General features: G+C 40.6%; 1 protein-coding gene across 13 annotated transcripts in view; it reads left to right on the forward strand.

The window, feature by feature from the left end:
* ESRRG (estrogen related receptor gamma) overlaps positions 1–22,690 on the forward strand; it is a 396,805-nt gene that overhangs the window by 110,796 nt on the left and 263,319 nt on the right. For 3 of the 13 annotated variants that reach the window (XM_027641304.1, XM_027641301.1, XM_027641310.1), the window contains exon 1: positions 1,912–2,265. The exons of the other annotated variants lie outside the window; for them this stretch is intronic. Coding sequence is in view for 1 of the 3 variants with exons in the window: in XM_027641301.1 (XP_027497102.1) it covers positions 2,236–2,265 (30 nt within the window). In the remaining 2 variants the exon portion in view is untranslated. Of the gene's footprint in view, positions 1–1,911; positions 2,266–22,690 lie in introns of those variants that run through there. 13 annotated transcript variants of the gene reach the window in all.

The following is a 22,690-nucleotide window of genomic DNA, read 5'->3' on the forward strand; positions in this document are numbered from 1 at the left end:
CCTTTTTTTTGGAAAGAAGGGCATGATTTGGAGGAAGTTTACTAACATAACAAGCAACTGCAGATTTTGCACACCAACAGGGAACACTGGGCTGAAACCCATCAAGTCTTGGCCCTGGAGAAGCTGAGCTAGTCACAAGTCCTCAGTTTATTTATTTGCCTTGTGAATATAGCTGTTATACAGCCTATTGGCTATATATGCAACTTATGATCTTATAGAGTTATTTTTTGTGTTGTATTTAACACTCTTCTTGTCAGAATCAGTGAGAAACAGGGATAAATACTTCTACTTGTAAGAAGTTGATGGCTCTGAGTCAACTACAGCCGCTAGCCTGGCAATAATTTGAATTGTTGCAAATGCATGGAAAGAGTAAAGCAGAAGATTCAGGGAAAAGAAAATAATCATCACCAGGGATGTTTCTTCAGGATAATTTTATTAAAAGTTCATGTTTGAAGTGATGTCATCCTTTTCGTTCTCTGTATTCAATTGTCCTTCTGAAGCTTGGCATAGCTATTCTGATGCACAGTAAAAATGTTACATCAAAGGTGAATGTTTGAATCCTGGTTGAAAAATAAAACAGAGGGTGGTGGGACACAGAGCAGGGGGGAGAACCCCCAAATGACTAAGAGTTCTTGAAAGTAAAATATAAAAGAAAATAATAATTTCTCTCCCCTGACAAATAGTTCAAAAAGTAGCCAACAGTTTGGATCTGGTATGTCACATTGCATACAAATGAAGAAACTGTCACCATCAGTTTCCTTTGAAACCTTTTCATCTTATCTTCTGTAGTAAAGGGCATGTGACTTGATCAGGGCTTCTCCTCCCGATACATAGCCAGAGCCCTGATCTACTGAAATATCTGACAGGTTTCTCCACTCAATTGATAAAATTTTTTTCCCCTTTTCCTTCAGTGCCTTTGTTTGGGGTGGATATGATTCACCCTTCCCTCTCCATTCAGGAAAACCAGGTTCCTAATTTGGTAATTTCCAGGTAATCCTATATATTATGGCTTAGTCAGTAGTAGTCTCATACCTGTTGTCTCTCCTCTTGCCAGGCTGGCTTTTTTTTCTAGAAAGAACAGGAAGGTGGAATAACTATATTTTGTAAAGACACATTGGACATACAATTCTTCTGAGAAGTCATGGAGTATGTAATCTGAATTAATAAAGGATTGTTTTGTTTCAGAGTACCTTTAAATGGATGATTTGAATATCCATGATCAGTAGTCAGGGAACAGTAGTGGAAGGAAAAGATATGTACAGACCTCTAAAACTTAATCCTTGGAAAGCACAGTTTTTGTGAGGTATTTATATTTTTAATACAAGCTATAATAGCTAATGTGCTTTATTTGATTAATGTTTTGGTCCAGAACTAGTGAAGTCGAGGAAAATTTTCCCAGAGGGATAAACTTTACTACTGTGGCAATTGATGGCAAAGCTATTTTTCACTTCTCTACTGTGAGATTGCTCTGTGAGGGAGAGTCGAAATACGAACTAAGCCCCAGGAGGTCTCTCTGGGCTCCTCCTCACAGAGTAAAGGCCAGAATAAAATATCCTTGAGTGCATTGTTGTCACCCCTGGACTTTGCTGCAGAACTCCTGGTGGAGGACACGCTTCTTGGTGGTTGCCCCAGGGTGGTTTCTGCCCCTGCTGGCGCCCCAGGAACAAGTTTACAAAATTTGTGATGTTTGCACCAGAGACAGAAAGTTTATACCAATCTTTTTTTTTTTCCCCCCCCCCTTTTCTTTGTGGAAAATAATCAGTGATTGAGATGCCCAGGAATTTCTCTACCCAAACTTACTAATTAGAAAAGTGCTGGAGTTGCTGAGTTGAAAGCAGTGTTTAAATGGGTGAAGGTTACCAGGCAGTGTTTGCACAGGAGGTCAGACTGGGTGATCTCTCTTTGCCTGCCACCAGCTAACCTCGGAGCATGTGGTGCAGCCTTGCAAACAGGGATTTGTCTAAGAGAACCTCAAAGATTTCCTAGTCCATAGGAGCAACTGGCTTGGTGGTGGGCTGCCTGCTGGCCAGAGCAAGCTCTACTCCGTTTAGCTTTCCACTCTGCTTCTGTCGTCAGCATGTCCCTGTTACGAGTAATGAGCTGAGAGAGACTGGAAGAAAGCCTGCAGTGTGCCAGCTCGTCTGGGAGGTGCAGCTGGGTAAAGTGCAGCAGCAAATCCTTTGCAGTGCTGGTACTGAGAGTCGTTTCACAGAGCGATTTTGTTCAGTGATTTTAATGCTGCAAACAGTTAGATGCATTTACATGGTAAGTATCCCTCTGCGTGCCGAGGTGGCTTTTGTCTCTGTTCCTCAGAGCTGGGCAAAGGTAGCTGTGGGGCTCCTTGTACAAAAGGGTCTCTTTTGGAGTCTTTGATCCTGTGAAAATCTTTTGGGAGAACCAGAATATGTGAGACTGGTCCAGCAGCATGTTCTCTTGTTGCTGAAGTTCTCAGCTCTTAGCTCCTGGTTTAGCAGAGTAGGTGAGCATGTCAGGATGTTCTGCAGGGGCCCAAATGTGTGATTTAGGATGCTTTTGTTGTTGGCTAGCAAGAAAAGTTAGCAAAACTAACTTGGCTTTGTTTCATCTGAAGAATTTGGCTCCTCTCATATCTGGGGTTTTTTCTCTTAGGTTGTCTGTCGAGTGATGAGTAAGAGCTGGTATACAGAAGTGGTGCCTGAAGAGTGATGGGTTTGTTTGTTGAGTGGCCTGAAGGTCTTCCAAGTTGGGATCTTGGAATGCAAATAGCATCCAAAAATAGATTTGCCTTTTATCCATTAACACAAACACGGGTCACATGTCTTAAGTATCAACATAGGTAAAAAATCACTTTTCCTGATGTTCCACAGGACTGCCAGTTCAGTATATTCTGGATGCTTCAGCTCTGGAGCGTGAAAAGCCAGGGACAGAAACACCAGGAGGTTGCTCCCTTCTGCACCACCTGGAGATGTTTGCAGCCTCCCAGCACCGTTTGTCTGGGGCAGGCAGCACCTCAGCAGCCAGCTGCCAAGCAAGAAGACCTGCTAGTGGTGCCAAAGAAAGGCTCAGATGTGGCTGAAGATAACAGGCTGCCACTGAGACCCCCATCTCCCCTGACTGCTGGGAGAAGGATGGTGGGGACCTGATGGACTCACTGTTTTCCCCACCAAGGAGTGAGGATGTGGGGAAATGTGATGCTTTACACTCAGCAGCAAGGCTTAGGAGATCCAGAAAACCACCCATTTGCTTTCAAGGCTTACTCTGCAGTCAGCATAATTTCTCAGAAGGAAGGGATTTTACTGTGGAACAGAAGGTTGGGGAATGGAGTGTTTGCAAAGGGAAAAATAATTATATTTATGGGCTGGGAGTTGAAGACCTTTTTGGACCTGATCACCTCTATCTGTCTGCTTTGCATACAGGAGGCAAGTTATTGGATAGTTTAAATTGTTGGCTATTTTATAATAATACTAATAACAATTTAAAGATTTTCCCAGCTGTTGGAGGATGCAATTTTTCTTTCATAGGCCATTATGTATGCAAGACCAATTGGTAAACTGCAATGTAGTGTTCTGTAATTATTCTCCCCTGTAGCTTTAATGAGGAGATCTGTGTGCAGTTTGATGGGAGAATATACTCTGCCGACAGCTACATTGAAAATCAAGACAGGTGTAATCTGCTTACTGTAGTCGCTGAATCCTCACCATGTGGCTATGTTATCTCTAGTGCATGTTTATAAAAAGATGCTTGTAAAAGGATTTAATTTAATGGAATAATGGTAACTGACACTATGAAAATGAAGGGGCTCAAATAATACGGTGAGCAGAGTTGTATAAATACTAAAGCACATGATTAAAAAATTGCTATATTACGTCATTCAGTTAATGTTATATGAAAGAAAAATACAAATTAAGCCGTATTAAGGGCTAGAAGAAAAAGCATTCTTTATTACTAACCTAGTCTTAGAACAAACTTTGGAGGAAATGTATCATTTTTGGATATTTATGTAGAAATATCTAGTCAGTCCTGCAGATGTGCATGGCTAACGCTGGAGCTCTGCATGGGCCCATTTCCATGACCTGAGTGTAAAGAGCAGAATATCTTTTAGAAGGCAGATACTCTGCTGAGCTGTAGCCAAAAGCTGCAGCTTCTTCCAGGTGGAAGAGTGGTTGTGTGATGAAAGGACAAGTTAAAGCTGTGTTTAGGAACCCACTCTGTGTGTGGTGGGGAAGCTTTAAGACTCTCGCACATAATGGGTCTCTGTTTCCTTACCTGCACAGTAATGATAACAATAAAGTATTAGTAGAAAAGCAGCCCAAATAACTTATTTTGAAGACCACTGAAAAAAAAGGAACATCCCCTTGCTAGCAGCAGTTACACAGGATTGTTAATTTGGAAAGATAAAATGCTTAGGCAGAGGTGTGAATCTAGCTCTTCTTTTCAGAGGCTGAAAGAAATAATACCCGGTCACTCTCCATGGATGTGATTTATTAATTATCAGTCATTCTTAATCACTTGATACTGACATATATCTAACACACTGGAGAGTTTAATATCAGAAAGAATACTTACCGTGATTTTTCTCAGCAGTCCATTTTTAAGTGCTGGGGGAGATAATGTGGTGCCAGCACTTTGGTATTGTGTTTCAGATCCTGTGTGACTGTCCTTGAGCATGGAGTGTGAGTGCACAGAGGGTGGCAAAAAGTTGTTAGCAAGAGCTATGCAAAGTGTGACCATCCTCTGCATTGAATTGTTTGAAAGCCTTTGGCTTGTAGAATTCACACATCTCATGACACTTAAATATTTTTTTAAATATTTTACCTTTTTTGCGGTAAGGTAAATGAGTCTGATTTATTATTCATACCAAGGATAGTGGAAGTGCATGATTGGACATACTGTGTTACTGCAACAAGCAAAATGTGTTTTAAAAAATACTGAGAAGCACTTCTGTTGGGGAAAGATGGGTATTGGATGGGAGTTGGTCATTGCTGTTAATTATTCTTGTCATGCTGATCTTGCTCAGATTTTTGAGTCTGGTGATTGCATTGATAAAGGAGCAGCCTTGATTTCTGCACATATGTTAGAGTTACTTGTAAAACTGGGCTCACAGATTGCTCTGAAGCCTTTACTGTTCCTGTAGAACATATCGGTAGTTCCAGCAGTTTGATCACAAATGCAGCATTTCTCTCCTAATGTTGTGCGGGTTGATAAAACAGTTGCCGAGCTGGAGTCCCTAAAGAAATTATTAATTATCTGGTTAATGTGCATCAGGCTGTGGGAGTTTGAGATTAATCACCAGTGCTGGGATGAGTTGCTGAAGTGGATTTTGGTTTTTCGTCTCCTGTCACTCGGTAATGGCTTTTCCTTCCTTCACTATCAGGTGAACAGGTGCGGAGATGCTGTATTTTCATTTTCCTGTAGTCGGTAACAGCCGGTGACCAGGAGATGCCTTTTTCTCAGTCCTGCTGCATGAGCAGTTTACAACATGGAGCGCTACCTGCTTCGGATGTTCCAGCTGCGGGAGATGCTCCTGCAGCACTGAACTGACCTGAGCCTTCCCAGATAAACACATTTGAACACATGTGCCTGGGGAGCGTTGCCAGGGAGGAGTGTTGGGCTGAGCTGGGTCTGGCTCTCCTCTATTACCCAGGTCTCAAAGGGATTGACTTGTATTTGGATGTGGAATTGCAACTTGACTCCTATTTTGAATGTATTTATAGTACTTATATGTATCTATAGTACTTTTGCAGGAAGTGGACATTCAGCATGCCTCCTTTGTTAAATGTAACATAAGAAAAATATACTCCTTTACTGAAAAGATACAGAAGTGGTTCTAGCTCAGTCTTTAGTGGTACCATCCTTAAAGCCAGTGGGCTACATAAATATTCAGACATTGGAGAATGAGTTGGACTCCTTTCCAGTGGTGGTAGTGAATCAGTCAGGGCATTGAGGTGCAACACTGCAAACACTTGTCCTGCCCTGTTAAGCATCAGCAGCTGCATCAGAAATTGTTCAGTGCAGCCCTGATGTTCTTCCAGAGGTCCCTACTGTTTTACACACATTTGCACCACACAGTGAAGCAATGAAAAAACTGAGGAGTAAATTTGACAGTTGTATTGCTATATGAATCGTGTACACAAAGCCATTAACAGCTCTGCCCCAGGACCTTTGGTTGGAAGGGCCTTTAGTTTTAGTGACTGCTCATGAGGAGAGGACAAAAGGTGACATGGAAAGAGCTACATGCCTAAAGCAGAGTTTGCCTAGACCAGGGAACATCTTCTATTTAAGAAGGGAAGAAGCTGCAAACAACAGCACAACAATCTTTCACTAATGTGTGCTGAGGGACAGAAGCAGAGTTTGAACCTTTTTATAAGGTCTAGTTATCAGGATTCCTTTATCATCTCTAACCACAAGTGTTGTTCCTGCCTGAGGAAGTCCTGTAAATGACCACAGCTACTGAAACTCTGAGATGCACAGCACTTGAGATTGGAGACCTGTATTTAACCTTCTATTTCACTGTGTTGTATCAAGCATTTGGTTGGGGGTTTGTTTGTTGTTTTTTTTTCTGATGTGAACATGTAGATGTTGGCCTTAATCAGCTTATGGGTTTTGTTTCTTCTTGGCTGAAGTAGTGTTTTTATTGCCCCTGGTGAATGGAAAATTTTTGATTACCTTGCCACTTGAAGCAGGCAGAGATATATTTGAGATTGCATTGCATTACTCCATCCTTGGGCTTTTGTTGTCCGTATTGTACTATCCCAAATCCCTCTTCAGCTAAAGATGTTACCTCAGGAGGGGAGGAGGTAGGTGTGCAATTTTCAGAGAATTTGCTTTTTATAATAGCTATGTGTTCCACTCTGGAATCCCTGAACAGCCCCATGATGGCATAAACATCCGTTTGTTTGGCAAGCTATGTTATAACTTCACATTAAATGTAGATGACCCATTTGTGTTTGAAACCCTCTAACCAGCAAGTCAGCATGGCAGCAGTGGGGCTTTAAATGTTAAGCAGTCTTCAGGGCTTCAGGTTGAGTATTTGCATTGAAGTTGTTTGGGTTTCTGTTCCTTGCAGAGCTTCCTGAGCTTGTTGTGATAAGTAAACTCAAGTTTACTTTGTTAAGCTCAGCAGTTCCCAGCACTGAAGAGATAAAGGGGAAAATAAGACCTTTAGGAAATAAGAAGTAAATTTCTGTCTGTATGGGGGTGCAGATCACTCTCTTTTTATGAATTTATTTGATGGTGACGTGCCCATTTCTGTATACATGGTTGTGTGACCATACGTGCAAGTGTGCTTGCCCACATTGAGTGTAAAAGTTGGGAAATGTATGAACCGTAAAGACAGTAATTCACCAGACTCTTCTGTAGCTGTTGATCTCTGGTGCTTAAAAATAAGTAGAATAGCAGATTTTCAGATGAGTAAATTGTGCAAATTCATGCCTAATTTACATGTATGATCACCTTGACTGCTTGTACAAATCAGGTAATTGTGCATGCAAATAGCTAATTAACACAATTAGCCGATCTGCTGATGCAGCCCCAGGATTTGTAAGTGTATACTAGCCATGTAGTTATCAGACATCTGCAAACTAGTTGTATGACCAAAATCTAAGCCCTCATAATTTAGCAGCTGGAGGGAATTGCTCATTTTTTAGTATCATGGGTTTTGTCTTTGGGGTGGAGAAGTGTCTGATGGGGATCACAACTATTACTGCAGTTGGGATCCAAAGTCACTTAGGCTTAGTAGAAAAATTTAATTTCAAAGTAGAAACTCAGCATTGCTGCTGATGCACCCTCCCAGAACTGCAACACATGGCAGGCTAGCTGGTCTGGTGGCATGAAGGCTGCAGTCGTGCCCTTCCCATATAAATTGTTTCACGTGAGCACAAGGGCATGCTAATTTTGTCCTATGGCTTCATAAAAGTACCTGTGAACAAAGCTTGTTAAATGCCACCTTACTACTATTTTTAAATAAGCAAAGTATTTTGGTTTTTAAGGGTGCCTACCTCCTTCTGCCTTGGTAGAAAAGAATTTACTCAAAAATGGTTTAAAGGGCAAGTCTCCTGGTTTTATCTATTTGTCAAACTTCTCTTCCTGAGCATAGTTGACTGCTAAGCGAAATTATCCAGGCTAGTTTAAACATGCAAATTGTCAAAGTGTTGCAACTGCATCTATAGTCACTAAATAGGAGTCCAGGGATTTTGGAAGTGTTTCTCCCATTTCAGTTTCTGTTATTTTTATAGCTGTTATGGGGTGGTTGAGTGTGCAGAAAAGTAACAGCATAATCTTCTGAAGGCAGGTATTTCTTGAACTCTCTTTTTAGAAATGTTTCCTAGTTATATAAAAATTAAAACCTGTGTATTAGATTTGTGACCTACCTAATATCCCATTTGCTCTTTGAAGTATAGTTTTATTTTGAAACAAAGATGGAATATACCAATAGCACATAATGAACCAGGATTCAAGTACTAGCAAAAGTTTTTTGTCCAAGACCACAGCACTAAATATCTTTCATATTTCTCACATAGATGTCTGTGGTACGTAGCATTTTCCTTACTAAGAGGACTTCAAAACACATTGAAAAACAGTGACTGAGATGCTGATTGTGCAGGGACTATGTTGGCAGAAGGAGCACCTTGTTATGTGCTCAACAGTAACACTCATTTCCTGAAAATCACCTCTGTGAGGGGAATTAAGTGTGGCTGGGATATGTCTTTAAAAAAAAAAAACAAACTGCGATGAAATGTTTTACTATTATCTAGGTGGCCTCCAGTCAAAGACCCAAGGGACTTCAGTGTAAGGCATAAGAGTGGAAAAAAAAAATTCTGTTTCTGGTAGAGGCGCATCCATCTAGTGGTAGTTGGGTGCAGAATCGGGAGAGAAGAGTGCCAGCCCTGATGTGGTCACAAAGTTTCTCCTCTGAGGATCAGAGTGTTTCTAAGCATGTACGGAGGAAACACTGCAAACATAGAAAATCCACTTTAAAGGTACTTTAAAAAAAAAAAAGGCAGAACAAAAAGCAAAGTAGTGAAGGCCTCCATACTTCTTGTCTGCAAAAACACTGTGAAGAAGTCTAAAATGCACAGATAACCTCCTTTCTTTATCAAGCTGTGTAGTGGCACAGTTTGAGGTGGGAATTAACACATGCCTACCTCAAAAAAATAAACCAAAAAACTAACAAACCAACCAAGTACCATCACCACCCTACCCCAAGAAAAACACCAAAATCCAAAACAAACAAATATTCCAAACCAACCAACCAAAAGAAGACAAGGCTTCGATGGTGGTTAACATACTGATACCTGAGAGCACATCCAGCCCACAGCTTGCCTCTTATCAGCTTGTGTGTCCAAGGCCTGGGAACAGAAGGGAAGAGCTGGAGCCTTAGTTTGTGCACAGGCTTTTCCCTCACTTCTAGTGCGTGCTTTGCAATTTAAAGATGCAAAATTCATTGAATGACAGATGATGATTAGTGAGGAGATGAGGCCTATCTGCTGCGAAAGAGAGCTGGGGAGGATGACTTTATTCCTGGCAGTGTCACGTCTTTCACCTTGCTGCCCTTTAAAGGAGCAGTGGCAGCCATTTGCTAAACATTTTATTTAGAACTTTGTTTTGGCAAAAGCAACAGCTCTTATGACTCTTATAACTCATTATTTCTCAATGAATCTTAAAATGTAAAAAATAACTGTCTGTAAAAATCTTTTCCATCATCCATGAGCCAAAGTTCCCCATTGACTGTGCTGGTGACCTGGAATTGAAAACTAATGGGAAATGAGAAAGCAACAATAAAAATAAGCAGTCTGGTTTTAAATGCAAAACATAATGAGACTAAGGGAGAAACAGAACTGAAATAAGCTGAAAATAAGATAAGCAAAGCTATGTAACTCTTCATGTTGGGACAACTTGAATCCTGCTTTTACCAAGAAGCAGAACTGTTGCAGAACTGAGGCCGAGGGCTATAACATGTTCAGGTGTCTCATAGGTGTGTGGTGTTGCTTCTTCTAACCTGGCTCTAGCTGTGAGCTATACAATACCAGTCAGAAAACAATGGAGCCATTTATTGAACTGTTAGAAGTGGGAAGGGCAGAGGTGATACTTAGCTCTGGTGATGAATTTTATGCTTTTGGTTGGTTGAAATACTGTTAATATCCATGAATACAGGCTTAAAGCCTTCTGTGAAACCTTTGGAATTACCCATCCATCTGTTATTTTAAGAGACATCTCTTTTTCTTTGGATCATCTATGTCCTATTGAAATCAGTGGGAGAACTTCTACCTGTGATGGGATAAAATTTGCAATCCCTGTTATATTTCCTTCAGGACTAAAGGAAAAGGTAGGGTTTAGGTGATCTAGAATGGCTTGTGGGCTTTTTTAAGAAAGGATGTACCTGTCAGGCAGTGAGGTGGAATACAACAAGTTCATATTATTTTTTTCTCTAGTTACTCATAGGCACTAAATAAACTGAAAATGCAGTGGTGATGCAAGTACCAAATTGCTGAGATATGCAGATGACTTCTCTCCTTGCCCTTTCCTGTTGAGAACCATAGTGCCAGCCAGTGAGACAGCTGATTGCCTTTGCCTGATTAAGGGATGTTTGAGGAACAGCTGATGGCTGAAACCCTTCAAAATGGAGTTGATGATTGTGAAGAGGCGGAACGTGTGCTAAGAGTTGGTAACCACAATTTATCTAAAAATACGTGCCTGCAGTCACTCCCTCTAGTCTGCAACTCAGGAGCGTGCTTGAAATGTCTCACATCGTGATGTCCACAAAGTATGATCACCATTATCTCTAGGTGATCAGAAAATTATATTCCCTTCTGGCAAAAGATGGCCTCTTCCTAGGTGTTTATACCTTTTTCTTGCAGCCTGCAGACACCATTTGGTGTCCTTGGACCTGAAGACAGTAGCACTCAGCCTAATCTCTTTTGTACAGTGTGTAGAAGTGTTGGCTCCAACAGAGCAAGTCTCTGTGAGCATCTGAGCACTGGCTTCCAGGCAGTTTTAAATCCTGTTTGAAATCCTAGGTGTTTATCTTTCAGTTTCTTTGTGGCTGGGCCTTGCTTAGGTATTTTTATTGAAGTCTTGTGACAAGAAGTATGATGAGTGGCTTTGTGCTTCTAGCACAATGGAGTCCTCTACAACATCAATGCTAACATTTTACCCCCAAAAGAATCTTCAAGTGGAGTCATGGACAGCTATTCAATGAGTTTAAGTGACTTTGTCTTGGTCACTTCAGGTTTTTTTGGTTCTATCAGTTGAAATCTGTCAAAATCCACAGCCAGTGCAGAGCAAGTCTCTGCTCCGGGCAGGATTTTCTTGTGGGATAGTCTGAAATGATTACTTGGACTTCCCCCCATCTTCCCAGTCACACATCTGGTCCTGTGCACTGAGTGCATGCTTGACTTAATTCTTGCTTCTCTATCACAACCACAGGGTCTCTGTTTACAACACAAACAAAACACTGCTGGATTTGTTTCCTTTGTGGAGGGGATGAGAGAAGCAGCATGTGAGAGATGATAATGTTTCCTTGGTGTGATGGTAGTGGGGTCTATATGGTGATACCTCCTAGCACTTCTTGATCCCCATTTCCATGAAATATAGGCTGTTACACCCTTCAGAAAACAAAGGAAAACATGCCTTGTAACAGACAAAAAAGAATTGTGCTTTGTCCTGCAGCACCTTTATTTACAGAGTTTATCGTGAGAGCCTCAAAGCATCACTGACTGTAACAGAAACTTGGTACACAATGACTTACTTTTCCCAGTGAATCAACAAGTGTATTGTATTGACATTTAAGTTTTGAGGTCTTTGTATATCCCTGGTGCAGGAACGAAGCTCCCAGATCAGCTGCTGCTGGCAAGGAAACGTAGATGCATTATTAGGGATAAATGGGTTTATCTTCTTTGACACTTTTCTGATATCTCTTGATCATTAAGGTCTGGATTAAGTGGAAAAAAACATTACTTGCATGGATGTTATGTAGCTTCTGCCTCAGATCTTTTATGTGAGAGTTTGGGTGCTTAATGTCTGCTAATTCAAAAAGAAAAATCAAAGTCTTGTATACAGCTTCCTTCTGTCAGGTGCTGAGATGAGGGTTAGGTGAGCATGCAACAAAAACCTGGATATTTGAAAGTCACATTTCCAGCTGCATTTAAGAAATTGTAGATAAAACACATTGAAAAGAAAAGAACTGGTTGGAGCTGGTGTTGCATTTACCTAGTGGGTTTAATGAGGTTTAAGGTGTACTATTCTGCAGCACTCTTGGGAAAGTAGTCATCTGTATTTTCTTTCCCATGAACTTGCATCTTGATGTTTTTGTGAAGCCCTGCTGTGTGTCAGAAGCTTGCTGTATGTTCATTCCCAGCACTGTGAAGAGATGGTTCTCCAGCAGTGGCATCAGCAGCATTGCACAGATCAGAGAGGTGCTTGACAGCCAGCAGGTACTGGAAGAGTGTGGGAAAGTAGGTCTGTATGTATCTGACTGCCCAAAAAACTGTACTGGTTTTCGTACAATTGTATGGGTTTTCAATATTTTGTTCCAAATCCCTACTCCACGGAAAACATAGCTATTATTTATAATCAATAAATTAATGGCTTTCACTCTGAGCCCATAGCAGAAATCAAACATTCCTGTCTTTGTCTGACCATGGTTCATAGGAACTCAACATGTATTTCTGGGGCTCCTGAGCTGATGAAAGATCAGGGAGGCTCTACCATGTTGCTTCAGTGTGATAGCAGAAATACCATGGTAATTTTGAAAGACTTGTCCTAGGGACTGACGGATTTAGCAGCCTGATGTGCCCTAACCAGAGCAGCCCTTTATTTGTCCTAGTTTGTTCTTCTTCAGCACTTTTTGTCTAAGGATTACGAAAAGTGGACTTCACCCTGTGAGGCTGTTACTGGAACCATTTATGGACAGAGAACTGAGGCTCAGATAAATGTGACTTTCCAAAGGTTACCTCACATGCCAGAAGCACAAAGAAAGCTGTGCATCTGTTTCCTGAGCCCCTACTTCTTTAACCACGTGGGAGGAAATCCATTTCTACACAGGGTCTAGCACAACTTACAAACAAGGATCATGTAAATTGTCAAGGAAGACTTTTCAGTGGTGCTGTATAGAGGAGCAAACTGGTTGAGAACTTTGTGGGCTGCTTCACAAAAGACAAATGACCACATGAAATTTGATTCATGGAGAAATTTTCTTCCTAGGAGAATGCAGAACCTCAGCCTAAGGAGATCTGGAAGCTAATGATGTAAAAATAGCTTGGATAATAAAAAGCTGATAAATAGAGGTATGGTAGCAATTGGGATGTATGCGAGAGACAGGCTAAACTGATCTGTTTATTATGAGGAGTATATTCTCTCAAAAAGGTCCTCTGGTTTAACTCAGCCAGTGCTGGGTCACTTTTAGCTGAAGCAGAATATTTATTAGTAGAATTCTAAAGTCATCTTACTGTAAAACAAAGCAAAAGAGTGTCCAACTGCAAACTTGAGCCCACTCAGAATAATCCAAATTTGTTTTGAAGGACTTTGGGGATATAGTTCCTTCTGAAAATTCCCATTCTTCTGTATTTTCTTTGCCAAGTGAGTAATTAGTTACTCCTTGATTATTGCTTATCACTTCATACTTTTTCATGGAGACAGCAAGGGACTGTGAGGCTGTTAATAGCTATGCTCAGATCACCTTTCTTTCTCAAGCATGTCTTTATTAGCTTAAAAATAACAGTGGTAGTGAAATACTTTTAAGTTCCTGTACTTTTTTTTTTTTTTTTTTACTGAAATCCTGAGTGCTTTCCAGAACATCCTCAGTGAATACCAGAAGTGCACAGTCTCATTTTTCTTGCCTGGAATCGCTACACCCCAACAGTGTTGATCAACAGCATCACACGCAAAAGCTTGACTTTAAGTGGTCTTAGTCTCTTTTTCATCCCACAGTTGAAAATTTTCTTTCATCTTTTCAGATGTTCCTAAACATGGCAACAAGCGTGGCTCTGCAACAGATGCAATTCTTTCTAGGTCTCTAGGTAACATTTTAACCTGTGTAATGTTCACAGCACAGCACCGTAAGTAATATTCCAGGAAATACGCTGCCGCTTGTTAAAAAGGATAGGACCCCAGAGATGCCTTTAAATATGCCTGTAAAGTGAGAGGTGCCAAGAGAAAGATAATATGGCTGATTATAGTTATTTACCTTACATTTTCATTCGCCCTTAACTGGGTGTAATTTAGGGGCATGAAATCTCTTATTGGAAGTGTATTTGCATTAAACAGCTCTAAGCAACCATGAAAGTGCAGAAGCTGAAAAATTGACAGACTGGGTTCCTAGAATCCCAAAGTAGCATTTTTTTAATAGGCATACAAACAAATCAAATAAACATGTTTTGCTTCAACGATTTAAAGAATATGGTCTTTGGAGTAATTTGTCTCTCTTTTTATTTTTTTTTAACCTATCATTTCTAACCTCTTCATTGCCTATCTCTAGTTTGCAGCTCCTCCTAACAATCTGCAGCAATTTCCAACCCAGCTGTTGTGGTTGCAGAGCATTGTGCCTTTGTTTAGCTTTCCCTGAGCTATCAAATCAGTCTATAAAGGAGATTACCTGGCTAGTGATGTTGTTTTTCAGGTCTGCACTTTTTAAAAAATTGTTTCACAGTGACTCTTCCTTGTGTTTCTCCCCCACCGCCCCCCAAAAGAGAGCTTTCTGAAAATCAAACTTTACAGCTGGATGGAATCAAGTCTTGCAAGTAAGCACCTTCGGTTGGCTTTGATAATCCCCTTCACTTCCTTTGCAAATAATCATAACCAAGTTGAAAATCAATCAGAATAGTGGGTCTTTTCAATCGGGTTGTGTTTTTGTAGCAAGACTTACATGTTCATGTGTACTTTTAAAAAAAGACAAACACCTTTTTCCTCCACTGCAATGGCATGTGCTAGACTTGAGAAATTTATGATCCAACTGTGTGCTGTTAACAGGTATGATCTTCCACCTCTACCCCCTAGCAGTCGGTCAGTTCTTTTATAGCCATTGCCTCTCCCACAAGACAGTTTATTTAACCGATGTTTGTGAAATGTTGTGATCTTTGCATGAATGGAGTTATTGAAGTGAAAAGCATTAGCAGTATTTATTTCAGCAGGTTGCAGAATTAATGACCAAAGAAGAAAAACTGGTAAAACTTGCTTTTTATATATACAATAGAGTCTTTAAGAAACTTCATTTGTGTTTTAGAACGCAGACACGTCTGTCTGAATTTATATTACGGTATGTATGCTCTGTTGGATGTTTTCTAGCAAATATATATGTTATTGAAATTTATCTATAATATTCATTTTATAGTGTTTTCTTTTGCTGAGTGTTAACTGGAAGCTAGTGTCTGTCTTGCTCTGCTCAATGCAAAAGATATATTTACTGTACTTGAGTGTCTTCAATTTTGGTTCTCGTTTTGCAAACACAGTACATTTTAATTAAGGCTTGTCACTCGAGATCTAATGAATACATTTACTGTAATGTCTCCATCTTCAGGAGGTGAATTTGACTTCGAAATTGTCTCTGTCACAGAGGGGCTGATAATATCAGTTTAAAGATTACTTCTTTTCCTGGGGAAGAACAGTTCATGTGGTTCACACAGCACTTGCTTAGGCAGTACTTACCTAAAAGGTAAGTTTATTGCAATATACAGACAGACAAGAAAAGTCTCTAAAGACACATATGTACATTTAGCTCAGAGAATGTACCTGCATAAGACTGTCCTTTTTTTTTTTTTTCCCATGTTTTTCTTTGACACAGTTTCAGAGGTGGTTTATTGATTATATTTGGAAAGATTAAGAAACTCCTCTCCCCAAATCATGCTTCTGTTGGCATATGAGAGGACTTTGATCAAACAAACAACGAATTGTCTAATACACACAGTAAAAAAAAAAGAAAAATTCCTATAAAAGCTGGTTTCAATCGACCTTTTACCTATGCCTGTTTCTATTCTGGTGGGTGGGGATTGTGCAGGAGAAGAGTTGTCACCCCTCTGTGTCTCTGACTCATGTTACTGTTGGTGTTAAAATTCCTGCTTATAGTGTCAAGTCAAAACCATAATTAATTTTCCTGTCATGTAAATGCCATTTTATGCCATGTTGTTGTGCAGGAATGCACCAAAAAGTTAATTTGGAGTCCTCAAGAGAAGGAAATGAAGTAAAACCTCCAAGTTTTTGCTTTTCACTGTTGCTCTATCTTAAACTGAAATATGTTTTCAGCTAGTTAAAGCAGGAACTATATCATGGTGCTGTCTTCTGGTATAGTGTTATGGGGAAAAGGCTTTAGCTCCCAAGTTTCTTCCCCAGCCTCTTCTACCATCACCATATTCAAACTGTGCTACACCCACCTTTGTTAGAAAATGCTGAGTTTTGCATGAAGGAAGCACAGGATTGAGTTAAAAGGGAGATGCTGGGGGGGCCCCACAGGACACAGGGGTGCCCAAAAGAGAAGTCGGTGGGGTGGCTGCTTGCTTGTCATCCTCAAATGTCCTGGTTAGGGACTTATTTGGCAGGTAGCATGTGATTCACCTGTGATTATCCAGTGCAAACATTTGGGAACTGCTGTTGCATCTATTCTGTGTGTGAGGAATCACGTCATAGTGAGAGCAAAGCCCAGATTTTGAAACATACACCATACATGGGTGTCCTCATCCAGGGTCCCAGTAGAGCTCTCTGACAACTGACCAAGAGGACCAAGGCTGCCTCACCCAAATTGTGCCACAGTATTCATCCTTCCCTCTACCAGTCCATCTCCAACACAGGGGTGGCAGGAGCAGGCCAGGGACCAGGATGGTTTGCCCTCTGGCCGCCACTGCAGAGGGGTGGGGAGTTAAGTGCTGTGAAGGGCCCTGAATGGGCCACCTGTGAGGTGGCAGGTTATGCTAATGACAAACGTGTGTCACTGATGGGTACATGGTTTTTTGACCTGCTTTAATTTTTCTAGCTGGGCCTTTAATTGCCAGAGAAAGGTATAGACAAATGCAATAGAAAAGCCAAACAAATCAGAGCTCTAGCAAGGCTCTACAAGGAAATACGTTTTAGAAAGACTTTTTTTTTTTTTCTTAATTAATCGGGATTTTGTTGTCAGGCTAAAACAGACTAAAAATAAACAGCTGTATAGTACTTCATTAAGCTGCCTGCTTGGAGTGATTTTCCCATTGATTAGTCTCAGGGCTAATGCTGGTTCATTCCTCATTTCATTGCTAATTAACATCAGCTCTGCTCCTGACCACTTGACCGCACTCTCTCTGTGAACATGTGCTGGTTTGGCAAGTAATAACTGCTCCCTCCCTCTTAAAAGAGAGAATTAAGGGACAGTATAGCTATCAAGAGTAGATCTCTGCTTCTACTGTAAGGAGAGCAAACTGGAAAACCATATCAGCCTGTAAGAAGGGTAATAAACATAGTTTACAGAGCACAGGAGTTTGATTGAGGAACTATGTAAATACAGATGATGAGCTCAAGCTGCCATATGAATTGACAGGCTTGGCTCATCTCCTGTCAGTCGAGTTGATTCAGACTCTTCTGGGATGATCGTGGTGCACATTACCTGACCCAGGGGCTTATGGCCATCGGGAAGAGGGCAGCTTTGGATGGGCAGCACTTTTCCAAGTCTCTGCAATGTTTTCGGAGTTCCAATAATGAAATACATTGGCAGTGGATATGGAAAGAGCAGGAAACAATGCCATGGTTATAGCTTTGTCAAACCACTTCCATGCAAGTGGAATAGAGATGAAAATAGGGGAATGAAATACTAGAATTGGCATGGATGCACTCTGAGGAAATATCTAACAACTTTAATAAAATTAGCAGCCTCTGTTCTGGGTGAAAAGGTCAATTTTTCCATAAAATCCAAGTAAACTGGCATTTTGGAAAACATCTACTAATCTTGGCACAGAATAAATAACATTATCCCAAAGTCTTGGTTCAATTCCAGATCATAGCGTTTTCTTTTAATTGAATTGGATATTGCATTTCATTTTCAGAAAGTCCTTTTTTTTTTATTCCTACATTTTGAAGCATTCATATCTCAGAGCTAATCAGAAACTCAGCCTTATACAAATCTATCAATCAGAAACAGTCACTGGAGAGAGAGCTTGCCTGAGTGATAATCCTTTTCTACCTACTTTTGAGCAGAATCCTAATTCACTTGTTCATCAATTATATATTTTATATATTTCCACCGTTAATTTAATGGATTTAGGGCTCAGTCTTGCAAACACTTCTGCACGTGAGTAACTTTATTCATGCAAGCAGGCTGCTCATGTGAGTAAAATCAACCATGTGAGATATTTGTAGGATTAAGCTTTGCAGTAGTTGTATGTATCCAGATACAAAACCATTGTCTTCCTAATGGCCCCTCTTGGATCTGTAGTAATAAAAAGCATATTTTACTAACATGAGTAAAAAAAGAAAAAAAATAAAGTATTATTAACCGTACTAATTATGGTAAAAAAGGAGTCATTCCTATGCTTAAGAACATAACTACCTTGGGCCAGGAAGGACTGCCTCCTAAGTAAGTACTGCATGATTGGTTACATCATGTAGCCTTTGTGGATGATTCTGGAAGTGGCCTCAGAGCAGAGGCAGAAGTGTAGAAAATCCCATGTTATTGTCAACTGACTTTAGATAAGGCTAAGACCGTATTGTGCTGCAGACTTTGTTCAGCTGGAAAATAGAAATGGAATTTTGATTCTTGTTCCCAGGATATATCCAGCACCTCCTCTGTCTAAAAAAGGTCCCTACGATATTTTTAGCTTTTCTCATGATACTTTCATTTCTGGCTCTGTTCAGATGCAAGACAAAATGGCAAACAAATATTTATGTTAATAATTAAATAAATAAACCAAAGAAAAATACTTCCTTGGATCCTTTTAAGCTGTAAGGAGTCTGGTTTGAGGGAGTGTCTTGGTCTGTAGCTTCGTTTTGTTAGGTTGGTAGTTACATTCATTACATTTCATTTTTTGTTCTCCTGTGGAGAGGTATTGGGAAATGCTAAAACTCTTTTTCATTGTTGGCATAAAAGTAACGCCAAATAGTTTTCTTTCCTCGCACTTCTGTAGCGAAATAAGCATTTCTTTACACTTTTGCATTTAGGTATTGGGAGCAAGCATAGTTCTTTTGCAGGCAGTGTCTGAGCCCTCGCTGGCTGTCCCACGTTGAGGTGAGCTTTCTGGACAGCTTCACTGGCTGTACGATGTGGAGTTGCACCAGTGGGCAGCCCCCAGAGCACAGGGACAGTCTCTGGAACCCGTCTTGCAGGCTTGGAAGGGGCTCCAATGGTGATGGAGAGGAGAGCAGGTACATGAGGCAAGCAGCATGGGCATGACTGTGGCTTGGAGGATGTGGGTGCCCTGGAGTATTGCAGGTTTAGCTAAAGCAGTAAAGCTGTGAATGGTTCCTTACCTGTTACCAAAGCATTTAATAATGAAGAGTGGGTGTTTTCTATTTTCTGCTTTACCTCTTCATTCAAAAAATGCCAAAGAGGGAAACAAGACAGCTTTAAAAACCCTTATGAAGGTGGCATGCTTTAAGTAAGATCTTAAAGGAGGCTAACTTGGATGACAGAGACTTCGTGATCCTCAGCAGTGGGACTATTTAAGATGTAAACCTCACGATAAAGTTGCCCTTTCTGACCTTGTAACCCTCACTGTTTAAAAAGAAAATTAATCTTTGAGTTTTCAGAGTTGAAAATTACTGTGAGAGCCTCCAGTCGTTTGAACTATAAGTTGGCATATTGTATTAAATAAGATTCAGTAGCTTCTTGTGTCACTACAGGCTAGAATTTGTTGAATAAAGTACGATTAATAGCTCTTACAAACCTCTGGATGGACACCCAAAGGAGAGGAATAATACAGTTGCAGTATTACAAGTCAGCAACGTATTAAACATTTTTTTTTTTCCTTAGGAAAGGATTTCCTGTAGAGGTCCTGAAGAAAAATAAGTTTCATTAGTCGAGCATCGAGCAGAGATAGAGCAACAGGATTGATTGTAATAAGCCTCTCCTTTTTACCGAAATCCATTACTTTCTGAGCTATTAAGTGATGAAAGGGATTAAGAGAATAAAAAAAATATAAGCGGGACTGTATTCGTAAATCTAATAAAGTTGATAACAGTAGAGCATTTTGTGAAATTTGCATGTGAATTTATAACATCCTAATCCATTGGCAGCAGCGCTGTGCAGCAGAGGGAAGGGGGTGCACTGTGCATACAGGATAAAAATGCAAGAGCAGAATTTCTGGCCAAGAAGTGCTTTTTTTTTTTTTTTTTGGTTTCCCCCCCCCCCCCCCCATATGGATATCCATATGTTTTTATCACAGATTCCATACTTTCAGTGCCAGGATCCATATGTTTAGCTTTTGCTCAAATAAAAGACTATAAAATCATTCTTCATTATTTATTTCTTCCTAGCTGGTGTTTTTGTAGACATAACCAAATGTAATGCTAGATGTTTGAGGCGTACCCAGATAGGCTGCAGTTGGGTCTCATCAGAGGTATTTAAAACCAGTACCTAGGGAATTCAAGGGCTGGATTATCTTCTGAATGTAATGCCCCTTGACAGTGCTTGAACAATGCAGGGGGTGCTATCATCTGATTGCAAAGTCCTGGCAAGGCTTTTCCCCTATAAAGGAGAAGCTCCTTTGGGACCAGCAATGAGAATTTTCCTCCTTTTTATTTTATTTAATTCTCGACCTGCACCTCTACCTCTGTTCTTCTGCTGAGGGCTGTGTGATGCAGGGAGATGACATGACAGAGCTTTATTTCACTTCTGCCTTTTCTGCTTGCCCAAGGCCTGCAGTTGGTAGAATAGCAGCAGAATTTAGAAGTGCTGATAAAGAGAATTTGGGGTTGGCGTAGGGATGATGTGTATCACCATCTCCTTGACATGACCCAGTCTGCTCTGTGCCAAACAGATATCACTCACTGAGAATTGTGCCTAATAAGGTTTTATTTTTCCTTTCCTTTTTTTTTTCCTCTCTTTTGATGGAAATGTTAATATAATGCTTTTAAATATGTAAACCACAATTCAGTGTCCACAGTTGGACTTTGTAATAGGTACCAAGTAACCTTCAATAGTAAAATCTGCATGTAGACTTTGCAGTCGGATCCCATCTTCGCTTGGACTTCCAGTCCTTCTTTGCTGGGACAACATATGGCAGAAAAGCAGCTGTGGTGTGTGCGTTTTCTTCTCTTGGGAGTTTGATTGCTTGCCAGCAGGTTCTGACTGTCCTATGGCATTTTTAACATGCAGAAGGGGTAAGGAATACCCTGTAATTTTGAATAGGAGAAAATTAGGGTAGCCATAATTACAAGCATTACAGTACACAGTTTCAAAATAAAGCCATCAATGTGAATATTTTATTCACAGTTCCTACCTCTAGCCTCTGAAGTATAACCCTGAGGTAGGCTTGGAGTTATGCTTTATCCTCTGCATTCCTAACAATAATAGAAATTATTGTGAAAGGTTAATAACCATTGTGCATTGGAGCTGTATTATCTTTCACATGGAAGAAAGAAAAGATGACTACCTTCTCTGAATAAACCAAGCAGTAGCATCTTGACTTTAGAGAGGAGACAATCAATGGCCTAAGAACCCTTCTAAGGCAGCTGCATTTTGGATGGAGTCATTATATTAATTTTCAGGCTAACCCTGCTCTCATCAGAGTCAAAAGTGAAACTAACTGCTAATATGATTCAAAGCAGACACGACTCCTGATATGATCTTTACAAAATCTCTAGAAAAACTTAACCTTTATTCTGATATTTTCTTGTAAAAGTATCATCCGTATGAGATTGAATTTAGTTTACGTTTATGTAGAACTAATCCATCATTTTTCAATGCTACCTTTGCTTCCCAGGGTTGTGGTGGCTCTGGTGAGATCACCGGCAGGTTTGTAGTGAGTTGCTGGTTGTGAGTTACCTCATGGGCCTTGACTCAGGGCAGTGAGCCCCTGTTCAAAGGAGATGGCTCACAAGGCATACCTCGCATGTGGTGGTGTGCCCCACGCATGGTGGCCTTCTGTGTGGCAGTTCCTGGGCATGGTGGTCAGATATCCGAGTTCGATCTCCCTGGCTACCTGGCCCACATGTGCTATCCCCACTGGAGATGTCTTGGAGTGAGGAGCTGGTACTTTGACCACCAAGCTGAGAAGAGGTTAACAGTCATATATAACAGTTGTTATACTCAGATGGGGAGGACTGACTTTAATACTAAATGCAACTCAACTCATTTTTCCAGATAAATCACATGACTCCTTTCCTCCTTTCAGAAATTATTTTCTTGTGAAAATGCTGTGCTTTTCCCCCGCGTGTCACCCAGCGTTTGAATACCAGATTGAGCTAATTTTAAGATTCCTCAGGGCAGTGGCACTGCATTCCTTCCACTCTGCTATTCCTTACCACATTACCTCACTGCATCAGCACTCGTATCTCCCGCTGATGGCATCCAGTTTCCATTCCATTCACAGCAGCCAAGGATCATATCTCTGATCCACTTAGAAACACAATGATCTCTACCCCTGAGAATGCAAATGCTTTCTCAGTCAAATCTATTGATCTTCAGGGCTCTATTTCTGGCTTTCCATTCACTCACTCGATGTTTGGGATATTCATTCTGGGTAAAGAGTTAACTTGGCGACTAGGAACTCAGTGAGGAACACTTCTGCAGAATCCAAAGATAGACATGATCTCTTATGTA

This window comes from Corapipo altera, unplaced genomic scaffold, assembly GCF_003945725.1.
Source record: "Corapipo altera isolate COAL_440 unplaced genomic scaffold, ASM394572v1 48b, whole genome shotgun sequence".
NCBI lineage: Eukaryota > Metazoa > Chordata > Aves > Passeriformes > Pipridae > Corapipo > Corapipo altera.